This window comes from Chiloscyllium plagiosum, unplaced genomic scaffold, assembly GCF_037043375.1.
Source record: "Chiloscyllium plagiosum isolate Xiang-an unplaced genomic scaffold, Cpla_swu_hap1 HiC_scaffold_9, whole genome shotgun sequence".
NCBI classification, from domain to species: Eukaryota; Metazoa; Chordata; class Chondrichthyes; order Orectolobiformes; family Hemiscylliidae; genus Chiloscyllium; species Chiloscyllium plagiosum.
The window spans coordinates 67,823,699-67,850,490 of record NW_028270147.1 but is presented as its reverse complement, the minus strand read 5'-3'; the positions used below and the strand labels follow the sequence as shown (position 1 = coordinate 67,850,490).

The following is a 26,792-nucleotide window of genomic DNA, read 5'->3' as shown; positions in this document are numbered from 1 at the left end:
AAAGAGTTGGATAGAGCTCTCAAGGATAGTGGAATCAAGGGTTATGGAGATAAGGCAGAAACAGGATACTGATTGAGGATGATCAGCCATGATCATAATGAATGGTGGTGCAGGCTCGAAAGGCAGAATGGCCTACTACTGCACCTATTGTCTATTTATCCAGGACATCAATGAACAAGAATCTTAGCATATATATTTTTAAAGCAACCTATTCCGATGTGTCACGACACTGGTCTGAAACAGATGGGACTTGAACCCAGGTCTCATGGCTCAGCACTGCCACTGCACCAGAACAGCCTACGTATCACAAGATAGGTATTTTTCTTGTTAATGACAATAGCTTGGTGTGCTTTAAAAAAATATCAATTTGTTCAGAGATAAGATTACACTCCTCTGGAGCAGATGGGACTTGAACCTTGGGCTTCCCGATCGAGAGGTAGGGACACTACCACTGTGCTATAAGAGGGCCAGTACCACAGGATTTTGTTAAACCTATTTTTCTAATCAACCTGTTCAGAGATGTTATTACACCCCTCTGGAGCAGGTAGCATTTGAACCCAGGCCTCTGTGGTCCAGAGCTGAAAATGTGTTGCTGGAAAAGCGCAGCTGGTCAGGCAGCATCCAAGGAGCAGAAGAATCGACGTTTCGGGCATGAGCCCTTCTTCAGGAACCTGATTCCTGAAGACGGGCTCATGCCCGAAACGTCGATGATTTCTGAAGAAGGGCTCATGCCCGAAACGTCGATTCTCCTGCTCCTTGGAGGCTGCCTGACTTGCTGCGCTTTTCCAGCTACACATTTTCAGCTCTGATCTCCAGCATCTGCAGCCCTCACTTTCTCCTCTGTGGTCCAGAGGCAGGTACACTACCATTGCACCACAAGAGGTACAGTAGCGTAGGACAATGTCCTCAGTCTTATTTGCAGCTGCTTCATCAACAACCTCTTTATTACAAAGGGTCAGAATTGGAAATGGTCACTCATGAATGCAATGCTTGAGATCATTCAAAAACTATGTTTAAATGTAGCAAGACCTTGACAACGTTCAGTGACAAGTGACATTCATGCCATATATATATGCTAGGTAACCACTTCCTCTTGACATTCAATGGCACTGTCACTGAATATGGATGATACCATTGACCAGAAACTCAACTGAACCAACCATATACATATTGATGTTTACAACAGCAGCACGGAGGATTGGCTAATAAATCACTACCTGCCACACCAAAATATGTCCACTATCTACAAAGCACAAGTCACAGTGTTATGGAATATTCAACTTTTGCTTGGTTATAGATGATTCCAACACTCAAGAAGCTCAACACCATCCAGGACATAGAATGCCAGTTAAGCAGGCTACCATCTTTTACCTTAAAAGTTCAAAGCTCCGATTACAGTTGCAGAGTGTCTGCACCATTTCCAAGATGCCACTGCTGCATCTGTCAAGCTTTTTTAGAGGAACATTTAACACTGGAGACCTCTTACCACAGAGAAGGATACAAACAAGAGTTATATGGGAATAAAGCAATCTCTGAGCCAGACTAACCTGACCTATATGGCGTTAGGTCAAAATCCCTTTCTAGCAATGCTGTACGTGCACCTATATCAAACAGATTTCAATGGTTGAATGCCATGGCTCACAATCAACTAAGATCAATTGGAATGAGCAACAATTGATGGCTTTGTCTGTGATGCCAACATCCCATGAAAGAAGGAAAAAAAAAGTATTAATTCTGCATGGTCTGTCATCAACTTACATATAGGATTTGCATTCTACCTGCCAATTCACTGGCACTAGTCTTTTTCTAACTACTTTTGCAGGTCATTTGTTTTGGACAATTGATCCAAATGGACCATCATTAGGACACCCGCGGAGGATTTCTGAAGTGTGGGGAATCCCATCTCCAATTGATACGGTCTTCACAAGGTGTAATTGTAATGGGAAAACGTTTTTCTTTAAGGTAAAACATCTCTAACATTTGTTTGAAGTTCTCCTCCATTGCTCACTTGCTCAAAAATACAGATCAGACAGCAAAATAATGGTCTATTTAATATAGTTAAACGCCAGTTAAGGTCAGAAAAGACAACTGTCATTGTGGATCTTCAGACAGGAGAATTTTCTGCTTTACATACATACCAGGAAATCCCAACCTCATCATTAAGCCAGCGGATAAAGGGGGCGCAGTGGTAATCTGGCATACTGACCTCTACACCGCTGAAGCCAAACGCCAACTCGAGGACACCTCTTCCTACTGCCCCCTCGACCATGACCCCACCCCCCATCACCAAACCATCATCTTCCAGACCATTCAGAACCTCATCACCTCATGAGATCTCCCACCCACAGCTTCCAACCTCAGTCCGGGAACCCCGCACCTCCCGGTTCTACCTCCTTCCCAAGATCCACAAGCCTGATCATCCTGGCCGACCCATTGTCTCAGCATGCTCCTGCCCCACTGAACTCATCTCTACCTACCTCGACACTGTCCTATCCCTAGTCCAGGAACTCCCCACATATGTTCGAGACACCACCCACGCCCTCCACCTCCTCCAAGACTTCCGTTTCCCCGACCCCCAACGCCTCATCTTCACCATGGATATCCAATCCCTCCACACCTCCATCCGCCATGACCAGGGCCTCCAAGCCCTCCGTTTTTTCCTCTCCAGACATCCCCAACAATACCCTTCCACCGACACACTCATTCGTTTGGCCAAACTGGTCCTCACCCTTAACAATTTCTCCTTTGAATCCTCCCACTTCCTCCAGACCAAAGGGGTAGCCATGGGCACACATATAGGCCCCAGCTATGCCTGTCTCTTTGTTGGCTACGTAGAACAGTTGATCTTCCGTAATTACACCGGCACCACTCCCCGGGTGGCACGGTGGTTAGCACTGCTGCCTCACAGCGCCAGAGACCCGGGTTCAATTCCCGCTTCAGGCAACTGACTGTGTGGAGTTTGCACATTCTCCCCGTGTCTGTGTGGGTTTCCTCCGGTTTCCTCCCACAGTCCAAAGATGTGCAGGTCAGGTGAATTGGCCATGCTAAAAATTGCCCGTAGTGTTAGATGCAGGGGTAAATGTAGGGGAATGGGTCTGGGTGGGTGCGCTTCGGCGGGTCGGTGTGGACTTGTTGAGCCGAAGGGCCTGTTTCCACACTATAAGTAATCTAATCTAATCTAATCAAACCTCTTCCTCTGCTACATTGATGACTGCATTGGCGCCACCTCGTGCTCCCGCGAGGAGGTTGAGCAATTCATCAACTTCACCAACACATTCCACCCTGACCTTAAATTTACCTGGACCATCTCTGATACCTCCCTCCCCTTCCTGGACCTCTCCATCTCCATCAGTGACGACCGACTTGACACTGACATCTTCTACAAACCCACCGACTCCCACAGCTACCTGGATTACACCTCTTCCCATCCTATCTCTTGCAAAAATGCCATCCCGTATTCCCAATTCCTCTGCCTCCGCCACATCTGCTCCCAGGAGGACCAATTCCACCATAGAACACACCAGATGGCCTCCTTCTTTAGAGACCGCAATTTCCCTTCCCACGTGGTTAAAGATGCCCTCCAACGCATCTCGTCCACATCCCGCACCTCTGCCCTCAGACCCCACCCCTCCAACCATAACAAGGACAGAACGTCCCTGGTGCTCACCTTCCACCTTACAAACCTCCGCATAAACCAAATCATTCGCCGACATTTCCGCCACCTCCAAAAAGACCCCACCACCAGGGATATATTTCCCTCCACACCCCTTTCCGCCTTCCGCAAAGACCGTTCCCTCTGTGACCACCTGGTCAGGTCCACGCCCCCCCTACGACCCACCCTCCCATCCTGGCACTTTCCCCTGCCACTGCAGGAACTGTAAAACCTGTGCCCACACCTCTATCCAAGGCCCTAAAGGAGCCTTCCACATCCATCAAAGTTTTACCTGCACATCCACCAATATCATTTATTGTATCCATTGCTCCCGATACGGTCTCCTCTACATGGGAAGACTGGGCGCCTCCTAGCAGGGCGCTTTAGGGAACATCTCCGAGACACCCACACCAATCAACCAAACCGCCCCGTGGCCCAACATTTCAACTCCCCCTCCCACTCTGCCAAGGACATGGAGGTCCTGGGCCTCCTTCACCGCCGCTCCCTCACCACCAGACGCCTGGAGGAAGAACGCCTCATCTTCTGCCTCGGAACACTTCAACCCCAGGGCATCAATGTGGACTACAACAGCTTCCTCATTTCCCCTTCCCCCACCTCATCCTAGTTTCAAACTTCCAGCTCCGCACTGTCCCCTTGACTTGTCCGGACTTGTCTGACCTGCCTAGCTCCTTTTCCACCTATCTACTCCACCCTCTCCTCCCTGACCTTTCGCCTTCATCTCCTCCCCCACTGTACTCTATGCTACTTTCTCCCCACCCCCACCCTCCTCTAGCTTATCTCTCCACGCTTCAGGCTCTCTGCCTTTATTCCCGATGAAGGGCTTTTGCCCGAAATGTCGATTTCGCTGCTCGTTGGATGCTGTCTGAATTGCTGTGCTCTTCCAGCACCACTGATCCAGAATCTGGTTTCCAGCATCTGCAGTTATTGTTTTTACCTCATACCAGGAAATGGTTAATCTGTTTTGCGGAGGCAGGAAGTGAGAGAGAAAGAGAGACGAAGTGTGGAGAAATCGCATGTGCAAAACATTTTTAAGTCTCAATGTCATGACTATCAATTCAGACAAAGTGTCAGCAAAAAGGAGGGGCTATGTTTCTAAAGTGCGTATAAGATAACTTTCTTGATCAGCATGTTTTTGGAGCACCATCAGCATTGCTGAAAGGATTGGATGCTGTGGAACACAGTAGGCCAATGTCTCAGGTGGAAACAATTGAATTCTCTTATAAAAAGGTCCAGAGGCAGTTCACCAGTTTTAGACTCTTCCATCACTGTTTCCTTTGCTTCAGATTATCTTTCAGTAAGCAGCACATCTGTTTAAAGTCTTCTACGCATAATCTTGTTTCATCTTCATTCTCTTTTGCCCTGGAGGACTATTATTTGATCTGTCCAGTCTTCCACTCTCACATACCTAACTTTTATTCTTGTCACACCCACCTCTTAGTTGAAACCGATTACTTCTCCAACTTTTCCAAGTTCTATTCAAAGATCAGACCTGAACTCTTTCTTTCTTTACACAGATGCTACTTAACCTGCTGAGCATTTTTCCAGGATAGCTTTCATTTCAGATTTCCACCATCTGAAGTGTGTTGCTATTCAATGCTAATTTACATATTCTTTTAAATTGCTTCAAGAAAATTATCCAAATTTATTATTATTGCTTGATTGCAGGGTGAACAATACTGGCGATTTCAGAATGGAGTCATGGACAGTGGTTATCCTCGATTGATAACAAGTGGTTTCTCAGGATTGAATGGAAAAATAAGAGCAGCTCTTTCAGTTGCTGCGCACAAAAACAGACCTGAAACAGTATATTTCTTCAAAAATGGTAATTTCATTTTCTGATCGTACTTTTACAACAGGAAAGACTCCCAAAGTGATAAACATGAATTGCTTGCTGCAAAGTATTCACATACTCAAATGCTGACTACGCATCAGATATACTTTGCAAGCACCTAATTTTGAGTAATGACACCATTCGGAAACATCTCATGATTGCAGTTTTTGTTTAAAATGCAGAATGAATGTGTAACCTTGCAAGTATCTTTGATCACCAAGATAAATTATTATTCCAGGAGGACGATACCAGAAATACGTGTATCAGCAAAGAGTCTCTACAACTTGTACACAACGCTCTGGAGCCCGAGCTAATTTCGTATTAAGGCGACGCTTCAAACGGAAAACACTGGTTATAAAGACGATTAGATCACAGAAGTCAGATATAACTTTAACCCAAGAATCAGGTAAGATCATGAAACAGGTACATTTTAAACAAGTATGACCTTGCAATACCTGTTGAACGAGAGTTCAGAAAACGAATGTTCAGAAAGAATATCAGATCTTTTCCTCCTGCGCCAAATTTAAATATATTCGTGGAATGGAGAAGCAGTAAATTTTTTTATTTAGAAGAAAATTAAATTGCCATCTTAATGACCAAGTAAAATAGTAAAAATGTAAAATTTAAACTGATCTCAACTAATCCTTTTAAGCTGCTCGCAGAGTTGGTTTTATAAAATGTGATCACCCAGGAAGTAAGATTGCTGAAATCTCCGCAAACTGGAGTGAAGATAATCACCATTCCTAGTTAATTTACGCAATCGTTGGATAATAGCTATGAAGTGGCTTGATATCTATATCAAAGTGTAAATCATGAAACATTCAAAGTTGACCATGCTCAAATGAACTATACTATTGACAATATGTCGTTCATTTATGATAAACTAGAGCCTCATCTTTCTTGAACTGGGTGTAACTAAATGAGTCTTATGTTAGTAGAACTAATTTCTGCAGTTGGTTGGAAATTGTACATGCAATCCCAAGGTCTCAAGTGTTATTGAACTGCACCCCCAATATTCTTGTAATGCCAGTTGGTTGCAATCACTGCAGAGACTGAGAACATTGATTTGAAGCTATTTCTGTAAGATTATTCAGTAATTGTAATTCAATAGTGATTCATAAGTAAATTTCTAATGCCACCCATGAGTGGGGGCAACTTGATGGAAAAGAGTTTTTCAGTTATACAGCACAAAATCAAAGAGTCTCTCTGCCAAGGTATAAAGTACCTGAAAAAAATGCATGAATCATTTTTCATCTATGTATAGTAATTTCAACACTTTACATAAATTTACTTCATGGCTTTATTTTGAATGATATTCTTTATGAACTTTCTTCCAGCACAACTTTCTGTAGAAATGTCAATTAGAAAGAATTGGCGAGGATTTCCTTTAAGAATCACTTCTGCCATTTCGTTTCCCAAGCCTGAACGTGCTGAAAAATATGAGTACTTTGTTTTTTCTCATGGTAAGTTTCAGCCTAATGTATTTACATGGATGTCACAGATAACGAGGTATTTAAAAAGTTAAGGCAATGTTGGGTGGATTCGTCGGTTTTCTAAACCATTAGATTACATTTGCAAATCACGAATTACAAATGCAGATCCAGTATTTAACAACAGAATGAGGGGAAGTAGCTGCAGACCGGTGTACCTCAATCATAGAGGCAGAGTAAGTTACACAAATTGGAGCAGCAAATCACAAGCCAATAGATCGAATGGTCAAAACAAAATGCAAACAAAGCATATCAATGTGAGGCCATTCACTCTGAAGCAGAGAATGGCAAATCAGAACATTTTCTTAACGAGACTAGAAACAGAGGAGAAACAACAGCACTTAACTAACCAAGTAAACAGAACAAAGTTAGTACACAGGTACAAAAAAATTATTTAAAACAACGAACAGCAAATTGGAGCAGCATTTATTGCAAGAGCAAAGAATTCACAAATGAACAATTGAAGAGGTGATGCTTCAGGTTTACAGAGACTAGACTGATCGCAAGGAAGATAACCTAAGACAGCGGTGCACGGCCAATTCACCAGAATATCTCTAGGGCACTAAGCATTCAATTAGGATACAAGTTTGCAAAAACAGGACTTGTGCTCCCCATGGAATTTTAACGGTTCAGATGTTAACTAATTTGAAGATTAAATATAGGCAATGCAGAAATTTAAAAATTAAAATTGGAGTTGCCAACTTTTCTACTTGAAAGGAAGTGAAAATCTGGCTGTGGGCGCTTGGACAATTGAAATTTAAGAATGACCAATATGCTTCCTTTGGCAGCTCATTCCATACGTGCATCACTGTCTGTGTAAAAAAACGTTGCACCTCAGATTCCCTTTTATTCTTTCCCCTCTAATCCTACAATTGATGTCCTCTAGTCCTTGAATCCTCAAACCGGAGAAAAGGACTGTGAGTGCATTCACCCTATCCATGCCTCACCTCTAATGATCTTATACACTTCTGTAAGATCCTTCCCCCAGTCTCCTTGGCTGTGAAGAACAATGTCCCAGCTTGTCCAACCTCTCCCTATAGCTCTGACAATCGAGTCCTGGAAAATCCTTATAAATTTCTTCTGCGGTCGTTCCAGTTTAATAACGTTCTTCTGAAAACAAGGTGACCAAAACTGGACACAATACTCCAAATGTGGCCTCACCAACTTGGTTTATTCTCATGTGCTCACAAGTACAGTGAAAAGTTTACAAATTCCTACACACGGTGTCATCTTAGGTATAAAAGGTACAGAATCCTAGGTACATAACAAAAAATAAGGAAAACAGAGTTAAAAAGTTAAACATTACAGTCATAGAGATGTACAGCACGGAAACAGATCCAACTCGTCCATGCCGACCAGATATCCGAACCCAATCTAGTCCCACCTGCCAGCACCTGGCCCATATCCCTCCAAACCCTTCCTATTCATATACCCATCAGAATGCCTTTTAAATGTTGCAATCGTACGAGCCTCCACCACTTCCTCTGGCAGCTCATTCTATACATGTACCACCATCTACGTGAAAAAGTTACCCCTTAGGACTCTTTCATCTCTCTCTCTCACCCTAAACCTATGCCCTCCAATTCTGGACACCCCACCTCAGGGAAAAGACTTTTGTCTATTGATCCTATCCATGTCTCTCATGATTTTATAAACCTCTATAAGGTCACCCCTCAGCCTCCGACGCTTCAGGGAAAACAGCCCTCGCCGATTCAACCTCTCCCTATAGCTCAAATCCTCCAACCCTGGCAACATCCTTGTAAATCTTATCTGAACCCTTTGAAGTTTCACAACATCCTTCTGATAGGAAGGAGTCCAGAATTGCACGCAATACTCCCAAAAATGGCCTAACTAATATCCCGTACAGCCACAACATGATCTCCCAACTCCTGTACTCAATATTCTGACCAATAGAGGAAAGCATACCAAATGCCTTCTTTGCTATCCTATCTATGTGTAATTCTACTTTCAAGGAGCTATGAAGCTGCACTCCAAGGTCCTTCTTACTAAAAAGTGGAAAATCAAAGAAACACAATTAGCAGTTCTACACTACAGTCCATAAACCCCTGCACATGCTGGGATCAACCTCCCCGCCACCCCAGGCTGCCTGTTCCTGTTCCCACTGCCACCACCACAGGAAGTCTGTTCCTGCTCCTACCGATGCTCTGGGCTCCCTGATCCGCTCTCACCACTGGCTTGCCTTGGGCTGACTGCTCATGCTGCTGGCTATCCTGACTGCACTCTTGACCTCAAAGAGGCTGCAATTCCACTGCTGTCAAGACTTCTGCCTGGGAACACCAGCCACCTTGTGGCCAACTGCCAGAGCCTCTATCTGCTGCCTCCACAATTGAGCTCCCTCCAGAAGGTAAGTAGAGGAAAGAAAAGCTAAAAAAAACTAAAACAAAAAGAAAAAGCAAGAAAAGAAGAAAAGCAGTCAGAGTGGATGGGGTTCAATTCAGGACCCCTCCTCTGCTGACATCTTGGACTTCAATAGACATCCAATTGAAAACAATTGGTTGAAGTGGTCTAGATCAGAGCATTCATGATCTACCAGACAAGGTGTTTTATTGATATGCTATGGTTAAAGCATAAGAATGATTAAAATATAAGGAACACCTTTATAGTAGTTCTTTTTGTTCAAATTAGAGGGAACACCTCAATTCAATTTTAAATAAAATGCTGTTTGATATCTTCCACTCATTTGATTCTTTTCAATTTAGATAAGTACTACAGCGTTGATCCTGCTCACCAGAAAGTCACTGATACAAGAAGAAGTGTAACAAAGGACTTGTATGGATGTGATTAACAATCCAAGAAAAAGTCACGTTTTCAACTCAGCACAAAAGGAAATCATTTTATTTTTCAATGAGAAGGTTACATTGTGACAAGTACCCATAAATGTATGAAGTTGAGAAATTTTAGATCTATTGTAACAAGCCAGTGGCCAATACGCTTCATGGGTATACTTTTTCAATTATGATTTCCTCTGTTTATTCCTCTGCCTGACATTGAATGACTCATACCTATAAATAAAAAAACATGAAAGTAATGAATGGAATAAGCGAAACAGTCAATCTTAAACTATACACATGCTTTCCCAAATTTGAAATACTGGTATCAAGAGATTAATGTAAATTTAGAGAGCGTGCAATGTTCTTCCAAAGTCTTGGCTGCTGTTCCTGCACTTGACTGCAAAAAAAATGCAATGGCGTAAGCAGATTTTACTACCCAAATAAAATCAGTTCATTCTGTAAAACTAAAAGTTAGGATTTAGATAGTAATTGAAATATTTACTTATTTTAATTCAAATTCTGCCTTAGGATGTTCAAAGAAACAAAGAAAATATAATAAGACGACAACAAAAATCCAAAACCCAGTCCTGGAAGTTGCCAAATTTATGTCAGAATTAATTTGGTTCAAGCCTCATTTTATGTTCATAAATGTTATCAATTTGATGAAATAGCAAGCACATATCAATTCAAAGAACTTTAAAGTAATGTTTGGAGGTAGGTTGCAGAAAGAGGAGAAATTAGGCTTACAAAGCAAGAGGATATAGCAGCAAGACAGGGCAGCTATTTGATTAATGATACTCAAAGTGGGTCAGAGTGAACAGACATAGAAAAACAGCAATTAACATAGGCAAAGGGGAAAGAAAATAGTGAAAAAAAAGTTATTGGCTCTTACCTTGAATGCAAATAGTATTCAGAACAAAATGAGTGAATTAAATGCCACAAAAGAAAGGTTCATGGATATGATCCTTCAGCCATTACAAAGACAGAGACAGTCACAAGGACATCACAACAGGAAACTAAATATTCAGGAATGAGAAACTTTTTGAAAGGACACACAAGCAAAGCAGCATTCTTAGTATAGGATGGAACAAGTATGTTAGTAAGAAATAATCTCATTTGGAGGCTATGGAGTCCATGTGTATTGAGGTAAGTAATAAATAAAAAGGGGGAAGACGAGACTAAAACAGGTTGTCTTTCAGCCCCTGAAACAATAATTATATGGTGGGACAGACAATAAATCAGGAAATTAGGGCATATACAAAAGGCAATATATTAATCATGCATGACTTTAATCTTTATGTAGGTTGAGGTAGTTAGTTTGGCAGATGTTGACCTAACAATGAATTCAGTGCTTATTTGGAACCATATCCGAGGACAAGACACTATGGATCCAACTTGCGATCAGGATATTTTGCTTCTGATAAGGTTGAATGAGGCCAGTTTAATAAATTGTCAGAGTAAAGATTACCGAGGAAGTAATGATCACAATGCGGTAGAATTTAGCATCAGTTAGAGGACTGGGGAAAGAATTCAGAAGCAAAGACTACTGATGAACAATGGCAAATGTTTCAGAAGACAGTTCATGGCTCACAGCAACCATATATCCCAATGAGAAAGGAGGATTCTAGAAAAAATAATCAGCTATTATGAGTAATTAAGGAAGTTAAGGATAGCAATAATTCGAAAAACAAATCATACAATATGGCAAAGATTAGTGGTAAGTCAGAAGATTGGAAATGTTTTATGAACCAACAAAAGATGACCAAAAAAAAATGGAGAAAACAAACTTTGAGTGTAAACTTGCAAGAAATATCAAGACTGATAGCAAGAGCTTCTTTATAAATGTAAAAAATGTAGAGAAAGTCCAAATTTAACATAAGCACCTTTGAGAATGAAGCTGTTGAAATAGTGAAGGGCCAACACCTGGAGGAGTTGAATATGTACTTTGATCAGTCTTCACATAAGAACATACTAATGCAGCATTCTGAAATTACTAAATAATTAAGGGGCAAAAAGGAAGAGAGAAAATAAATTAAATAAATATCACTAGAATGAAAAGTGTTACGGAAACTAATACAACTAAAGACTGATAAGTCTCCTGGACCTGATGGGGTGCATATAAGAACCGTAGAGACAGTAGCTTTTGAAATAACGGATATGCTGGTAGTAAATCTCCAAGAATCTTTTGATTCTGAAGAAGTCCCAGAGAATGAGACAACTGCCAATTAAAAAAGGAAGGAGACAAAGAAAGGGAGCTCCAGGCCAGTTAGCCTAACGTCTATTACTGGGAAAAAGTGAGCATTTATTATCAAGGATGTAATAGCAGAGCAATTAGAAAACATAATATATCAATGAGAGTTAGCATGGTTTCACAATAGGGGAAAAAAAAAATCATGTGACAAACGTTTTAAACGTTTGAACAGTTAACAGGCATAGAAGATCAAGGGTAAGGAATGAATATATTTGGATTTTCAGAAGGAAATGTTAAGCTACCTAACAACCCATGGTATTGGGGTAGTTTATTAGCATGAATAAAGGATTGGCTAAATAGTGAACGATGATGTTGCGTGGAAAGGACATTTTCACTCTTCCTTTCCTCCCACATTACTGTCCTCCACCCCATCTCGGACAATGGAAAATCACTGCTTTACTCCGATCTGAAAAAAGTTTCAAATCTGTGCTTGCACTGTGCCTCCAGTCCCCTTTTGTTTCATGTTGACCTTTTCCTTTTGTAAGGTTCCGGTTATATTGACCATTTGCCTTGTAAGGCATTATAAGACCTTTTCCATACTTGCACATAATGAAAGTCAAAGAGGGCCTTACCTCTTCGGCTAATAAACTGTCGCCCCCGAGCAACAGTTCTCCCCATCTGTGGATAAAGTCGTACTCTTCTCAATGGCTTTGGCTGACTGACACTGGCATCTAACAGAAGATGTAATTGAGAAAAATAAACATATCATAATACTAGTGAAAAGTGCACAGATGTCCAAGAATTAAAGCTGTTATGGTTGGCTATCAAAGCTCCATCACTGCTAAATCACTTCATTATAGATAGAACACGTTACTACTTTCAACGATAGCTACTCTCCTGTTTGATTGGATAGTATCTTGTTTTAGGAAAAGAAAACTAAGTTCATGCAGGAGATGAAAACTTAAGTTATTACAGAAAAGTAGGTGGCCATATACTGATGTGATATCATGACACACAACACTCAAAATTACTACAGGGAGTTCTTCTATAATGCATGTTTCATCAGCGCAAATTGTGGATGTTGTTTGTAAAACACAAACTTTCTGCTGAATATTGGGTTTTTCATAGTGCAATCATCTACAGCCAGATTTCTACAGCAGTTTCTCATAGTGAGATTATCTAGAGCATGAGGTTGCAGAGAAATACAACTGTCACATTATAGCGGAACAACCAAATGGTGTGATACATACTCCAATTCTGTACTGTCTCTCAAAAGAATTGGATTATGCAAAGAAAAGGGGAACTTAAATATAAACAACAAAGAAATTACCTTGAATGCAAATGTGCTTGAAACTTCATTATATAAAAATGGTCTAAGGCAGCCTGTATTTGAGCATTCATGAGCAGAGGCAATTTTATAAGTCTAAATATATAGTGAAGCTTTCTATTACATGTTAAAGATGTTGCTCTCTCTCATTAATTTGGTAAAGCATTTTGCAATAGTTCACTGCATTAAAGCTTCACTGTTGGTACTAATTAAAAACAGGGCTTGCTACATGAAGAGTGCATATGCTTGCAGAGTAAAACACAAGTGACAAAATCACTGGTGCACTTTCAAATTACATACCTGCTGAACTGGAAGGAGGATCCTGGCTAGTGGATGGCAGATCTGCCTCTTCAGATGGCTGAACAGATTCCTCCTCCTGATGCCCTTCAATTTCCATGACATCCGAACTAAGACTGAACAAATAAGGTGCATTTAATTTGTCAAATAATAACCTCATGGGTCTGAAAAGCTTTTCAATCAAATAAATAATCATGGAAAGCAATTATGTTTTCATACCTCCATGTCTCATAACAAAAATAGAAAACTGAAGTGCCAAACTTTGCCATTAAATTAAGAATTTTTTAAAAAACTGCTACCAATTTTCAACATAGCAATGGAATGATGCCTGATGCACGCATTTACACCCTCTACAGACAAAGTAGAAGGAATGATAAAACTGCAAGAATCGAGAGTGTGGTGCTGGAAAAGCACAGTAGGTCAGGCAATAAGTATAATCAATAAAAGCTATAAAAGAGAATTAACAATATAATTAAATGGTTTCTTTAGCAGAGGACTATAGATTTAGGGACACTTGGCGTATCTTACCCCTCTTGGTCTGCTCCTTCCATAAACACTTCATCCCCATCATCACCACCTCCAGAATCTGCAGTGCTAGACAGGCCTCCCGTGGATGTTGTAACCATGGGAACAGATTGAGAAGCGTGTTCAGTTACATCCGATTGTGCACCCTCATTGAAAACTGTGACTGAAAGAAAACGAAGTAGCTTGAGTTCCCAAGCAAGCTGAAATTTCAGCATAACAGTTAAGTGTTACAAGTCCAAGACATCTTCTCTGCACATTAAAAGGAAAAGACTGTGTTTTGTACAAGAAAGTGAAGCTCCCTGATATGTTTACATAGTCAGAACTATATCCAGCACTCCAGCTCAATAAATTATAGTTAAAACATAATATTGCACAATAACAAAACAGTCATTGATTTTTCACTGCAATGCTTTCACTATGACTGTTTACTGCACATGCCACCACTAGATGGTAAAGTTAACGGTCTGTGGAAACAGCTCTGCAATCAAGCTCATGAGTGCCAACTCACTGCAATCAACAGATGTTGCACTGTGATAGAAATAACTTATCAATGTGCACTTCATATTAAACTTTTAAAATTGTACCACTAAAACATCCATCCAAGAGGTGCCTTGAAATGAATTAGCAAACAGTTGACTCAGAAGTAGCCCTTACTTTTTCACTCACTTCACACACACAGGCAATGAGGTAGTGTAATTTTTATGCAACTTATTTGGATAAATCTGAAAGTGAAGGAAAATTAGTCACTCAATTTTAAAAGAATAAGATTTAACCGACATTATACTAACATAGGATTCTGTAAAACCTCAAATGATTTGTTCAATGATTTTTTTTTTAAAAAGTACTTAGTGGTCAGCAAAAAGAATTTGGTACACAAAACAGGTCATTGATTTCAACAGACCCACATAGGTGCTTCTGCTTAACTTCAGCTTCCTCCAATTTGCCTTCTTTCAACTGGTTTGTTTAAATTACAGGCATTGCACATTTACCTGCATTTTCGCATTGAATTACAGAAATAATCAAAACACTAAGTACTGAAGAGTAAATGATTTGAAATTTTCCCACAAAGAGGTAAAACGTCTCAAAAATAATTTGTTCATTTTCAAAGCTTGATGTTAAAGAAGGGAGACATCTGCAACTGTTAATAATAGAATTTGTGAAGTGCAGAAAGAGGATATTTAGCCTACAGCTACTCCCTGAACAGCACCCCACAAATACCCACCCCATTCCCGTAACGCCAGATTTACCATGGGCTAATCCATCGAGCCTACACATCCCTAGGACATTACAGGGCAATTTAGCATGGCCAATCCATCTAATCTGCACATCTTTGGTCTGTGCGAGGAAACTGGAGCACCCAGAGGAAACCCACACAGACATGGGGAGAACATGCAAACTTCACAGAGACACAATGACAAGAGGGTGGAATCAAACCCAGGTCCCTGGTGCCATGAGGCAGCAGTGCTAACCATTGTGCAACCAACTGCCCATTAAGTTATACATTCCATTCATAACACAATGTGAACTGTCATGTAGTGGTATGTCACTAGAATAGCAATCCAGAATCACAGACTATTGCTTGGAGATGGCACCATGACAGATGGTGAAATTTGAACTCAGTAACCTGAAATAGAAAGTTCATCTAATGGTCATTATGTAACCATCATCAATTGTCATAAAAACACATCAGATTCACCAATGTCATTCTCCCTTACCTGACATCAGACCCATGGCAATGTGAGTCTTAATGTCAGGTGGGCAATTAAACACGGGTAATAAATTCCATCCATACCCATGAACAAATAATAAAGAAAACAGAAGATCTTTATACAACATTGCTGCATTAATTGTCCTGAACACATTTTACAAACAAAATATGGTGACTGAAATGTAAACTTTTGCATTTAGTATTGTTTTGTCATTGAATTTGAATTTCTTGAATTTCTCCAAGATACATCACTCTGCACTAAAAGAATTAAAAGTCTAACAGTATGGTACTTCATTCTCTCAAAATATGCAGATGACACAAAGCTGGATGAAAGTGTGACTGAGGAGTACACAAATGTTGCGGAGAAATTTGAACAGGCTGAGTGAGTGGGCAAATGCAGAACATTGTGGACAACTGTTGGATTATCCATTCTGGGTGCAAAAATAGGGAGGCAGATTAATATTTGAATGGCTGTAAATTGAGAGGGTAAAATTTCAATGAGACCCAGGTGTCTGTGTACTAATCACTGAAAGTAAGCCTGCATTTGCAGCAGGCAGCATAGAAGACAAACCATATGTTGGCCTCATAATGACAGGATGTGAGTACAAGAAGGAGGGTGTGTTGCTGCACCTGTAGAGGGATTGGTGAAGCCACAACTAGAAAACTGTGCAGTTTTGATCTCCTTCCTGGAGGAAGGATTTCCTTGCTGTACAGCAAAGGTTTACCAAATTGATTGCTTGCCTGGCAGAGGAGATATTGAGATTTTTGGGATTATATTCACTGAAGATTAGAAGACTGACAGGATGGGGGATCTCAGAGAAACCGAAAAAATTCTAACAGGACTAGTCATCATGTTAGATGCAAGAAAAATGTTTCTGATGGCAGGGGAGTGGGGAACCAGGTGTCATAATTTAGACTTTTTAGGACTGAGGAGAAATTTCTTCACCCAGAGTAGCAAGCCTGTGGAATTCACTACCACGGAAAGACGTTGATAACAAAACTAAGTTCTCAATGAGGTAAATAAAGCTAGATGTAGGTTTGCTCGCTGAGCTGCAATCTATATCCAGAACTTCAACTTGAGCTACAAATCTTCTCAAAACTCACTCGGTAGATGAAGCTCTTGTGTCAAAAGCTATCTAAGGATATTGGATGGGAATTGGGATTAGGTTATTGAGCTTGATGATCCGCCACAATCATACTGAATGGCAGAGCAGGCTCGAGGGGCTGACTGGCCTACTCTTGTCTTCTGTAGTTTTAATAATCTATTTTGTGCTTTGCATTATCGGACAATATTTAACACTAGAGTCATAGAGATGTACAGGATGGAAACAGACCCTTCAGTCCAACCCGTCCATGTCGACTAGATATCCCAACCCAATCTAGTTCCACCTGCCAGCACCCAGCTCATATCCCTCCAAACCCTTCCTATTCATACACCCATCCAGATGCTTTTAAATGCTGCAATTGTACGAGCCTCCACCACTTCCGCTGGCAGCTCATTCCACACACAGACAACCCTCTGCGTGAAAACATTGCCTCTTAGGTCTCTTTTATATCTTTCCGCTCTCACCCTAAACCGGTGTCCTCTAGTACTGGACTCCCCCAACCAGGGAAAATACTTTGCCTATTCACCCTTATCTATGCCCCTCATGATTTTATAAACCTCTATAAGGTCACCCCTCAGCCTCCGATGCTCCAGGGAAAACAGCCCTAGCCTATTCAACCTCTCCCTATAGTTCAAATCCTCCAACTCTGGCAACATCCTTGTTAATCTTTTCTGAACCCTTCAGAGTTTCACAATACCTTTCCGATAGGAAGGAGTCCAGAACTGCACGCAATATTCCAATAGTAGCCAACCAATGTCCTATACAATTGCAACATGACCTCCCAACTCCTGTACTCAATACTCTGACCAATAAAGGAAAGAACACAAAACGCTTTCTTCAGCACCCTATCCAGCTGCAACTCCAGTTTCAAGGAGCTATGAACCTGCTCTCCAAGGTCTCTTTGTTCAGCAACACTCCCCAGGATCTTACCATTAAGTGTATAAGTCCTGCTAAGATTTGCTTTCCCAAAATGCAACATCTCACACCTCTAAAGTAAACTCCATCTGCCACTTCTCAGCCATTTGGTCCATCTGATCAAGATCCTGTTGTAATCTGAGGTAACCTTCTTCACTGTCCACTACACCTCCAATTTTGGTGTCGTCTGCAAACTTACTAACTGTGCCTCTTATGCTGAAAAGTAGTGGACCCAGCACCGATCCTTGTGGCACTCCACTACTCACAGGCCTCCAGTCTGAAAAACATCCCTCAGCCACTACCGTCTGTCATCTACCTTTGAGCCAATTCTGTATTCCATGAGATCTAACCTTGCTAACCAGTCTTCCATGGAGAACCTGGTCGAATGCCTTACTGAAGTCCATATAGACCACATCTACTGCTCTGCCCTCATCAATCCTCTCCGCTATTTCTTCAATCAAGTTTTTAAGACATGATTTCCCATGCACAAAGCCATGCTGGCTATCCCTAATCAGTCCTTGCCTTTCCAAATACATGTACATCCTGTCCCTCAGGATTCCCTCCAACAACTTGCCCACCAACATCAGGCTCACTGGTCTATTGTTCCCTGGCTTGTTCTTACCACCTTTCTTAAACAGTGGCACCTAACTACAGAGATTTCAGAACTAAACAAGTCTTGGTTAGATATGGCTGAAGGAGTCTTAGAGATAGATGGTTTGAAGGAAGGAATTCCATAAGTAAGAGCTTAGAAATCCAACAGTTTGACGAAGAGTGGAGGAAATGTGCATGAGTTAGAGAAAAGCAGCATTCTAACTACTGGAGGGTAAGCGACAGAGGTAAAGATATGGCTAGGAGGGGAAAATATTAAAAATCAGAATTGAAGAACAAGAAAACCAGTGAAGGTCAACGTGCATAGAGATGATGGATAAAGGGGATCTGACACAAGTGAGGACACAGGCAAAATTTTAGACAAGTTCACGATTAAGCTAAATTAGAGTAGAGTAAGGAAAGTAGCATATAAATGTAAGAAAGGCATCAAGAGATCTGCTGTGGTATGAGTTGTTGCTAGTGAGATGAACAATGTTCTAGAAATGCAAGGAAGTAAAGTAAGTTGCCATCTGAAGTGCCAGTCCCTTAAGAAGCCATGATGTAACAAAACTGCATCCATGGACTCGATGAAAATACATGAAATGGTGCAAAGTTAGCAGGCTAAACTTAATTATGTCCACTTAAACAATGGTAAGCCATGTAGGTAGCCATCACTTTTCTAGGAGGGTTTGTAAACATTAGGACACCAAGGCGCAGTCACAAGGTTCTGGCTCAGTGATGCGATGTCATTCACAAGCAGCCCATGGCAATCTTGTTCTTCTTACTCAGCATCTTCAACTTTGCTGTACAGGGTTTAAGTGTAAAAAGTTCAGCAATTTGAGCAAATGTAATTAACAGCCCATATCAATTGGTCACAGGACACAAGTCAGTCCATCAGTGTTTCCTCCTCTCGGGGATCCATGGTAGATTCAGAATTTTAAAAAGGGTTTGTTGTAATTGCCATCATGTCGCACCTTTTCATTAAAAAACATTTAATGAGCTTAGTATTGCAGATGACCTTTCAAAAAGGTCAACTGTGGCAAGTCAAATGGCTAAATAATGCAATAGTATATGGGAGGATGGCAATTCTTATATCCCAGAAATTACATTACAGACATTATGCGACAGAAACTAACTGGCACAAAACCACGCAATATTGTTACAAGCAATATTGCTTCTATTCTGGCGAAGTTCGCCGATGATACGAAGTTAGGCGGACAGGTAGGTAGTTCTGAGGTGGTGGGGAGGCTGCAGAAAGATTTAGACAATTTAGGAGTGTGGTCCAAGAAGTGGCTGATGAAATTCAAATGTGAGCAAATGCAAGGTCTTGCACTTTGGAAAAAAAGAATACAGGGACGGGCTAGTTTCTAAATGGTGAGAAAATTCATTAAGGCAAATTACAAAGGGATCTGGGAGTGCTAGTCCAGGATTCTATAAAGGTTGACTTGCAGGTTGAGTCCGTGGTTAAGAAAGCAAATGTAATATTGTATTTATCTCAAGAGGGTTGGAATATAAAAGCAGTGACATGCTTCTGAGACTTTATAAAGCTCTAGTTAGGCCCCATTTAGAATACTGTGTCCAATTTTGGGCCCCACACCTCAGGAAGGACATACTGGCACTGGAGCGTGTCCAGCAGAGATTCACACAGATGATCCCTGGAATGGTAGGCCTAACATATGATGAATGGCTGAGAATCCTGGGATTGTATTCATTAGAGGTTAGAAGGTTTAGGGGAGATCTAAGAGAAACTTACAAGATAAAGCATGCCTTAGAAAGGGTGGACGCTGGGAATTTGTTTCCGTCAGGCGGAGTTACTAGGACCTGTGGGTACAGCCTTCGGATTAGAGGGGGTCAATTTAGAATGGAAATGAGGAGAAATTTCTTCAGCCAGAGAATGGTGTGCCTGTGGAATTCATTACCATGGAGCGCAGTGGAGGCTGGGAGGTTAAATATCTTCAAGACTGAGATTGATAAATTCTTAAATCTCACAAGGAATTAAGGGATATGGGGAGTGCGGGTAAGTGGTGTTGAAATGCCCATCAGCCATGATTGAATGGTGAGTGGACTTGATGGGCTGAATGGCCTTACTTCCACTCCTGGGTCTTATGCACTACAGAACAAATAGCTGGATGGAACTTTGATCATAAAAAGCATGAGAAGCTTATCTTAGGCTTTAGTGCCATTACACAATTACATGATGAGCACTCTCCCAAAAATTCAGCCACTTTTATTCTCATTAAAATAAATCCATACCTGGTGCATGAACTTGCAGAGGTGTAGTTGGGACACTGCGGCCTCCAGATTCGTCTTCATGAACAGCAGCAAGATAAATGGGAGTTTCATACATTCCTAGTCCTGTAGGAATAAGGAGATGAGTCACAATAAATTACAGAATAAAATCAGAATAAACAAACATTCCACACATCACCTGTTCTCAAGTAGTAAGTCAGAGTAGACTGGATACTTTCATACCGAAGCTGCATAGTTTATTTCATGTAATTAAAGTATTAGTAACAGCATCATTTAAATGCAGACATGGTGATTTAACACTTGACATTTCATTTTAGATTAAAAGATTTGACTTGTGGCACAGAATTCTGCTTCAAGTTGAATGTCACTAGCATTTCTGAACAGCAGAAATGATGCAAGTAACCTAGGCTGTTTGTGCATTCACTTCTTAATTAAACAATTTTCAGAGTCACTTGTGAAATGCAAGATTTCAATTAAGTACTGGTTTTACAAACCAGTAAAAGACTACTACACGACTGGATGATGAATAAAAACAGACAGGTGTAGGAACAGAAGCATGCACTTAGCTCAACGGGTCTGCTCTGCCATTGAATGAGATCATGGTTGAATCTGATAACCCTGAACTCCAGTTTCCTGCCATTTCCCCATAATCAATGGCTCCCTTACTGATTAAAAATCTCTCTGCCCTGAATATACTTAATGGCTTAGTTTCTACAGCCTTCTGTGATAAAGGTTTTTGCACACTGACCACTTCAGAAAGAAAAAAGTCACACTGGTCTTAAACTGGTCAGATTATGCCTCTGGTCGAAGATTCACCCAAGGGAGAATAGAGGGAGAAACAACCTCTCCACATCAACTCTGCCAGGCTGCCTAAGGGTACTGTATGTTTTAATGAGACCTCCTCCGATTCTGCTAAACTCCGGAGAGTACAGGCCCAACCTACTCTATCTGTTCTCGTAGACAGTTCCTCAATAAGCAGGACCAATCTACTGAACCTACTCTCGACTGCCTCCAATGACAGGACATCATTCTTTAGATAAGGCTCCCAAAACTGTGCAGTATTCTGGCTGTGGTCTGTTTAGTGCTTGTATAGTTTTATGAAGACTTGACTATTTCTAGATTCCACTCCCTTTGATATAAAGGCCAGGAAACTATTGCTTTTACTTTTACTTACTAAACTTGCATGCTAACTTATTTTTGTGATTTATGCACAAGGACCCCACGTTCCAGTGCTACAGCTTTCTGTAATCTTTCCCTATTTAAATAATATTCAGGTCCTCTACTTTTGCTGAAAAAGTGGACAAGCTAATTTTTCCAAATCTTTTGCCCACTCACTTAACTTAAGAGATATCCTTAGATAGGCTGTCATCTGCAACTTGCATTCTTAGCTTTGGTAATAGTACATCAACTTCCAAAGTAATTTATCTTTTGTAAATGTGTGTCAGTAGTTACAGGTTGCCATCCTGAAAATGTCCCCCTTTCCCCAACTCCATTGATCCATGTTAATAACAGCACCCTCAACACTATGTGCAGTTTTCTTATTAAGTCACAAACATGTAGTACCTTATCAAGTGCCATTTGGAAAACCAAAATATTGCATCTATGGGTTCCCTTCATCTACTCTATTTATTGTCTCCTCAAAGAACTCTAATACATTTGTTAAGCATGAGTTCCTCCTCATGAAGCCATGCTGACTTAGCTTGATTATATTATGTTTTCCTAAATGTTCTGCTTTCATCCTTTATCATAAACTCTAACATCTTCTCAATAACAGACAGTAAGCTAACTGTCCTGTCGTTATCTTTTTCTTTGACTTTTTGTCAACAACCTTTTTGAATATGGGTGTTACATGGGCAATTTTCCAATCCTCTGTGGGACTTTTCCATCATCCAAGGATTCCTGAAAGATGATGACTAGTCCATCACAATCTGTCTACAGGTACAAGATCCTTTATCTGAACATCCAAAAGCTCTGAAATCCGAAGGCTTTTTTGTGAAGTTTTTTCTCATTAACAAAATTGTTTGGCAAGCAAATAGTTAATCCAAGATGAGCATTGACAGGTCTGGGGTTTTTCTATGAACGCCACCAAGTCGACACACACTTGATGTATGTCACTCAGATGCGACGTGGGGGTGGGGCGGGTGGCCAAGCACATTCTTTGTTAGAAGTCTGCTTCTCCGGTAAGATTTTAAAAAATTTCATCATTAAACTGTCACATTCTGAAAACCGAATTCTGAACAACAGCTGGTCCTGAACATTTTGGATAAAGGATCTAGTACTTTCTTTAATATCCTAGGATACACCTCACCAGATCCAGAGGACTTAACTGTCTTGCATTTTTAACCACATTTGTTATCCAGGTACTTTTCTGTTATGATACTTATTGTGCTTATTTCCTCCCTCCGCCTTAACTTAGGATTTGTGCAGTGCTTCTAATATGCTCTATCGTGAAGACTGAAGCAAGATATTTATTACCCTTGTCTGCCATTGCCTGGTTTTCCGTTATTATTTCTCCTGACTCATTTTCTAAGGTTTAACTTTGGCCACAATAGTTTTTTTTAATATTTAAAAAGCTCTGTCAGTTTTCCCTCACCTTGATTATTATTCTTTTGGTCACCTTTTTGTTGGATTTTAAAACTTTCTTAAACTTTGCCACATTTTTCTTTAGTAAATCTGACCAGATCCTTAAACATTGCCAGTTTATCGTCTTACTTGATCCCTCCTTCCTCATGGAGACATATTTTTACTGAGTAATGAACTATTTTCTTAAATGACTGCTGCTGTTCTTCAAATCTCTTTTCTGTTAAAATCTTTTCCTCATCCCGATGTAATTATCCTTGTTTAACTTCAGCACAGTTGATTCTGATCTAACTTTCTCACACTCAAACCAACTATAAGACACTGCTGCTACAGTCACTGCTCCCTCAGGGATCATTTACTCAGATTATTTAAAATCGGCTTTATTACTCGTCAAAAGAAATAGCCTGATCCCTGGTTGGATCACAAAATGTTGTTCTAGGAAACACCGTCTCAAACACACAATTTTTCCTCCTGGGAACTTTTCCAATTTAGATTGGTCAATCTTTAAGATTAAGTAACCCATGATTAATATTTTGCTTTTTTTAAAAAAAGGCTTTCATTATCTCAATTTATTCTCTATCCTGTAGAATAGGCTTGAAGTGTTATTCTGTAAAATTGGAACCATTATTATTGATACTCAATGATCTACCAAATATAAGTGGAAAATACTGATTCATGCAATATCAACTGCAAGCTTAATTTAGCACAAATTATCACATTTACTTTCCCCATTTCAAATTATGTTACCGTTTTGAAACCTTTTTTAAGAGAATTACCTCCTTGTGATGCCAACTGTCCAAGGTCTGACTGACTTGAACTGGTTTGAGACATATCTTCTGGGGGTCCAAACCTGAATCGAGGAACTCCAATAACCTGGGGAGAACTAACCACAGTTTCCAACATGAATTTCTAGCTTAGATCATAATGAAAAATACATAGCAGATCGAGTTTTATACCAAGTTCCCTATGCGCCACATCTTAACTTATTCATTTCCTCCTATGGATTAACTCATGCTACACCAGTTTCTTATTTTTGAAAATAAATCATTAAGCATATGATCACAAAAGTAGTACATGAAGTGTCTGCTTCCTTGATACCAATTTCAAGTTGAAGAAAATTCAGTAAATCTCAAAGACCATCTGGTATCAAAATACGTTTGCCTAACCTCCATGCAAATTCAAAACCTGGTTTCAATCAGAACTCAAAATTCACAACTTTCAGTTTGAAAATTTCACTCTATTTACTGTGAAATCACAAACTTTCACTGAACATGTTTTAGACCTACATTTGAAATTTACGAATTCATTTCTTACCTATAGAAAGAATTTGTTTACTCGACAAAGGGTATCCAATTTGAAACTTAACACTAGTTATTTTCATATTTTATTAACCTCTGACATCCTCTAAGATATGGTCATAGTCATAGAGAAATAGAGATGCACAACATAGAAGCAGACCTTTTCGTCCAACTTGTCCATATCAGTCAGTTATCCTAAATTAATTTAGTCCTATTTGCCAGCATTTGGCCCATATCCCTTTAAAGCCATCCTATTCATACACTCAACCACCTTTTAAATGGTGTAATCGTACCAGCCTCCACCATATTCTCTAGTAGTTTCATACACGTCATCTGCAGGAAAAGGTTGCTCCTTAGGTCCCTTTTAAATCTTTCCCCTCTCACTTTAAACCTATCCTCTCTACTTTTAGACTTGCCTACTCTGTGGAAAAAACCTTTGTTTTTTTCCTTATCCATGCCCCTCATGATTTTACAAACTTCTATAAGGACACTCCTCAGCCTCCGGCACTCCAGTGAAAACAGCCCCAACCTATTCAGCCTCTCCAGATAGCTCAAACCCTCTAACCCTGAGCAATACCCATGGAAATCTTCTCTGAACCCTTTAAAGTTTCACAATATCTTTCCTATAGCAGGGAGACCAGAAATGAAAGGAGTTTTCCAAAAGTGGTCTAACCAATGTCTGTACAGCAGCAACATGACCACCCAATTCCAATTGTCGATGCACTAACTAATAATGGTAAGCATTTCAATGCTTTCTTCACCATCTTGCCTACCTGCGAATCCACTTTCTTGGAACTATAAACCTGCACCCCAATGACTCTTTGTTCAGCAACACTCCCAGGTCCTTTAAGTGTATAAGTACTGCCTTGAGTGACCTTTCTAAAATGCAGCATCTCACATTCATCTAAGTTAACCTCCATTTGCCACTCCACAGCCCATCTGATCAAAGTTCCATTCTACTCGATGGGGGGGGGGTGTGAATGTGCGACCTCCTTTGCTGTGCACTACACCATCAATTTTGGCAAGATCTGCAAATTTCCCAATGATACTCATATGTTCATATCCAATTCATTTACATAAAACACTATCTTTGCACCACACTGCTAATCACAAGTTTGCAGTCCAAAAAAGAATCCTTCAACACCACCCTCTGTCTCCGTCTTCAAGCCAATTTTGTATCAAAATGGCTAGCTCTCCCTGTATACCATGTGAGTTAATTTTACTAACTAGTCTGTTGTGGAATCTTGTTGAATGCCTAACCGAAGTCTATATAGACAATGCCCACCACTCAGCCTTCATGAATCTTATTCATTACTTCTTCAAAATAAAAACTGTATAATTCAGAATTTAACTTACTGAATGGCTTCTGCAAAGCCATCTGATCGATGAGGCACAACAAGAGTTGGTGTACTTGGCACCATCCTGTCATCTTCATCAAAGAAGTGCTGCTGCTAAACAAACAAGATAGATCAGAGATCAGTATGGGCAGAAAACAAAAAGACAAACGGATATCAATTTAAAATTATTGCATCATTTGACGAGGGCCTCATTCTTAGCTACATTTTGATATCACTTGAGGTTACTATCTCACTCAGGTAGCATACTGGAAATTAAGCATCTTTATTCTCAAAAGTTGTGCAAAAACGTAACTAAAAAGCATGAAAAATTACCCAATTCACCCATCTTCTCGACACAGGTTGACAAAGCACAGACTAGTTTTCTGTATTTAACAAAAAGTGCAAATTGACTTCCGCTATGCATAAACGGTTATCAATCATTGACAAATAACCCTAATCTCCTGCTTAAATGGAATTATACATATAATACAAGACAGAAGAAAAAACATAGATTATGGATGGAGGGAAATTCTGGGAAATCAGTTAATTTGATCCTGTTCACAAAAGATGCTGAGATTAATTTTACGCTGTTAAGAACACATGTAGTCAGAGTCATAGAAGCCTAACAGTGGGGAAACAGGAAATTTGGCCCATCAAGTTCACATCAACCCTCTAAAGAATATCCTACTCAGGCCCCTCAACCTATCCCTACATTTTCCATGGCAAATCTACCTAAACTTCACATCCTTGGACACTACGGGTTGTTCATAATGCCCAATCCATCTAATCTGAACATCTTTGGACTGTAGGAGAAAATCAGAGCACCCAGGAGAAACTCAAGCAGACAAGGGGAGAATATGGCAACTCCAACACAGTCACCTCAG

At 40.4% G+C, this 26,792-nt stretch overlaps 2 protein-coding genes across 6 annotated transcripts in view; one reads left to right on the top strand and one right to left on the bottom strand.

Annotated features, from left to right (window-relative positions):
• Nucleotides 1–9,870, top strand: part of LOC148149159 (uncharacterized) — a 29,651-nt gene extending 19,781 nt beyond the window's left edge. The window contains exons 4-8 of the mRNA XM_087990234.1: nucleotides 1,823–1,962; nucleotides 5,339–5,495; nucleotides 5,743–5,910; nucleotides 6,842–6,967; nucleotides 9,715–9,870. Coding sequence (XP_087846360.1) covers nucleotides 1,823–1,962; nucleotides 5,339–5,495; nucleotides 5,743–5,910; nucleotides 6,842–6,967; nucleotides 9,715–9,800 — 677 coding nt within the window. The 3' untranslated portion in view covers nucleotides 9,801–9,870. The remainder of the gene's footprint in view (nucleotides 1–1,822; nucleotides 1,963–5,338; nucleotides 5,496–5,742; nucleotides 5,911–6,841; nucleotides 6,968–9,714) is intronic.
• The window catches only part of LOC122554466 (nucleoprotein TPR), a 149,199-nt gene continuing 132,227 nt past the window's right edge, over nucleotides 9,821–26,792 (bottom strand). For 4 of the 5 annotated variants that reach the window (XM_043699535.2, XM_043699537.2, XM_043699538.2 and 1 more), the window contains 7 exons: nucleotides 25,928–26,022; nucleotides 24,050–24,156; nucleotides 20,697–20,798; nucleotides 14,130–14,289; nucleotides 13,605–13,717; nucleotides 12,610–12,708; nucleotides 9,821–10,017 (listed from right to left, as the gene is read on the bottom strand). In XM_043699535.2, the coding sequence (XP_043555470.2) occupies nucleotides 9,965–10,017; nucleotides 12,610–12,708; nucleotides 13,605–13,717; nucleotides 14,130–14,289; nucleotides 20,697–20,798; nucleotides 24,050–24,156; nucleotides 25,928–26,022 (729 nt within the window). In that variant the 3' untranslated portion in view covers nucleotides 9,821–9,964. The remainder of the gene's footprint in view (nucleotides 10,018–12,609; nucleotides 12,709–13,604; nucleotides 13,718–14,129; nucleotides 14,290–20,696; nucleotides 20,799–24,049; nucleotides 24,157–25,927; nucleotides 26,023–26,792) is intronic. The other variant, XM_043699536.2, reaches the window with a different exon arrangement.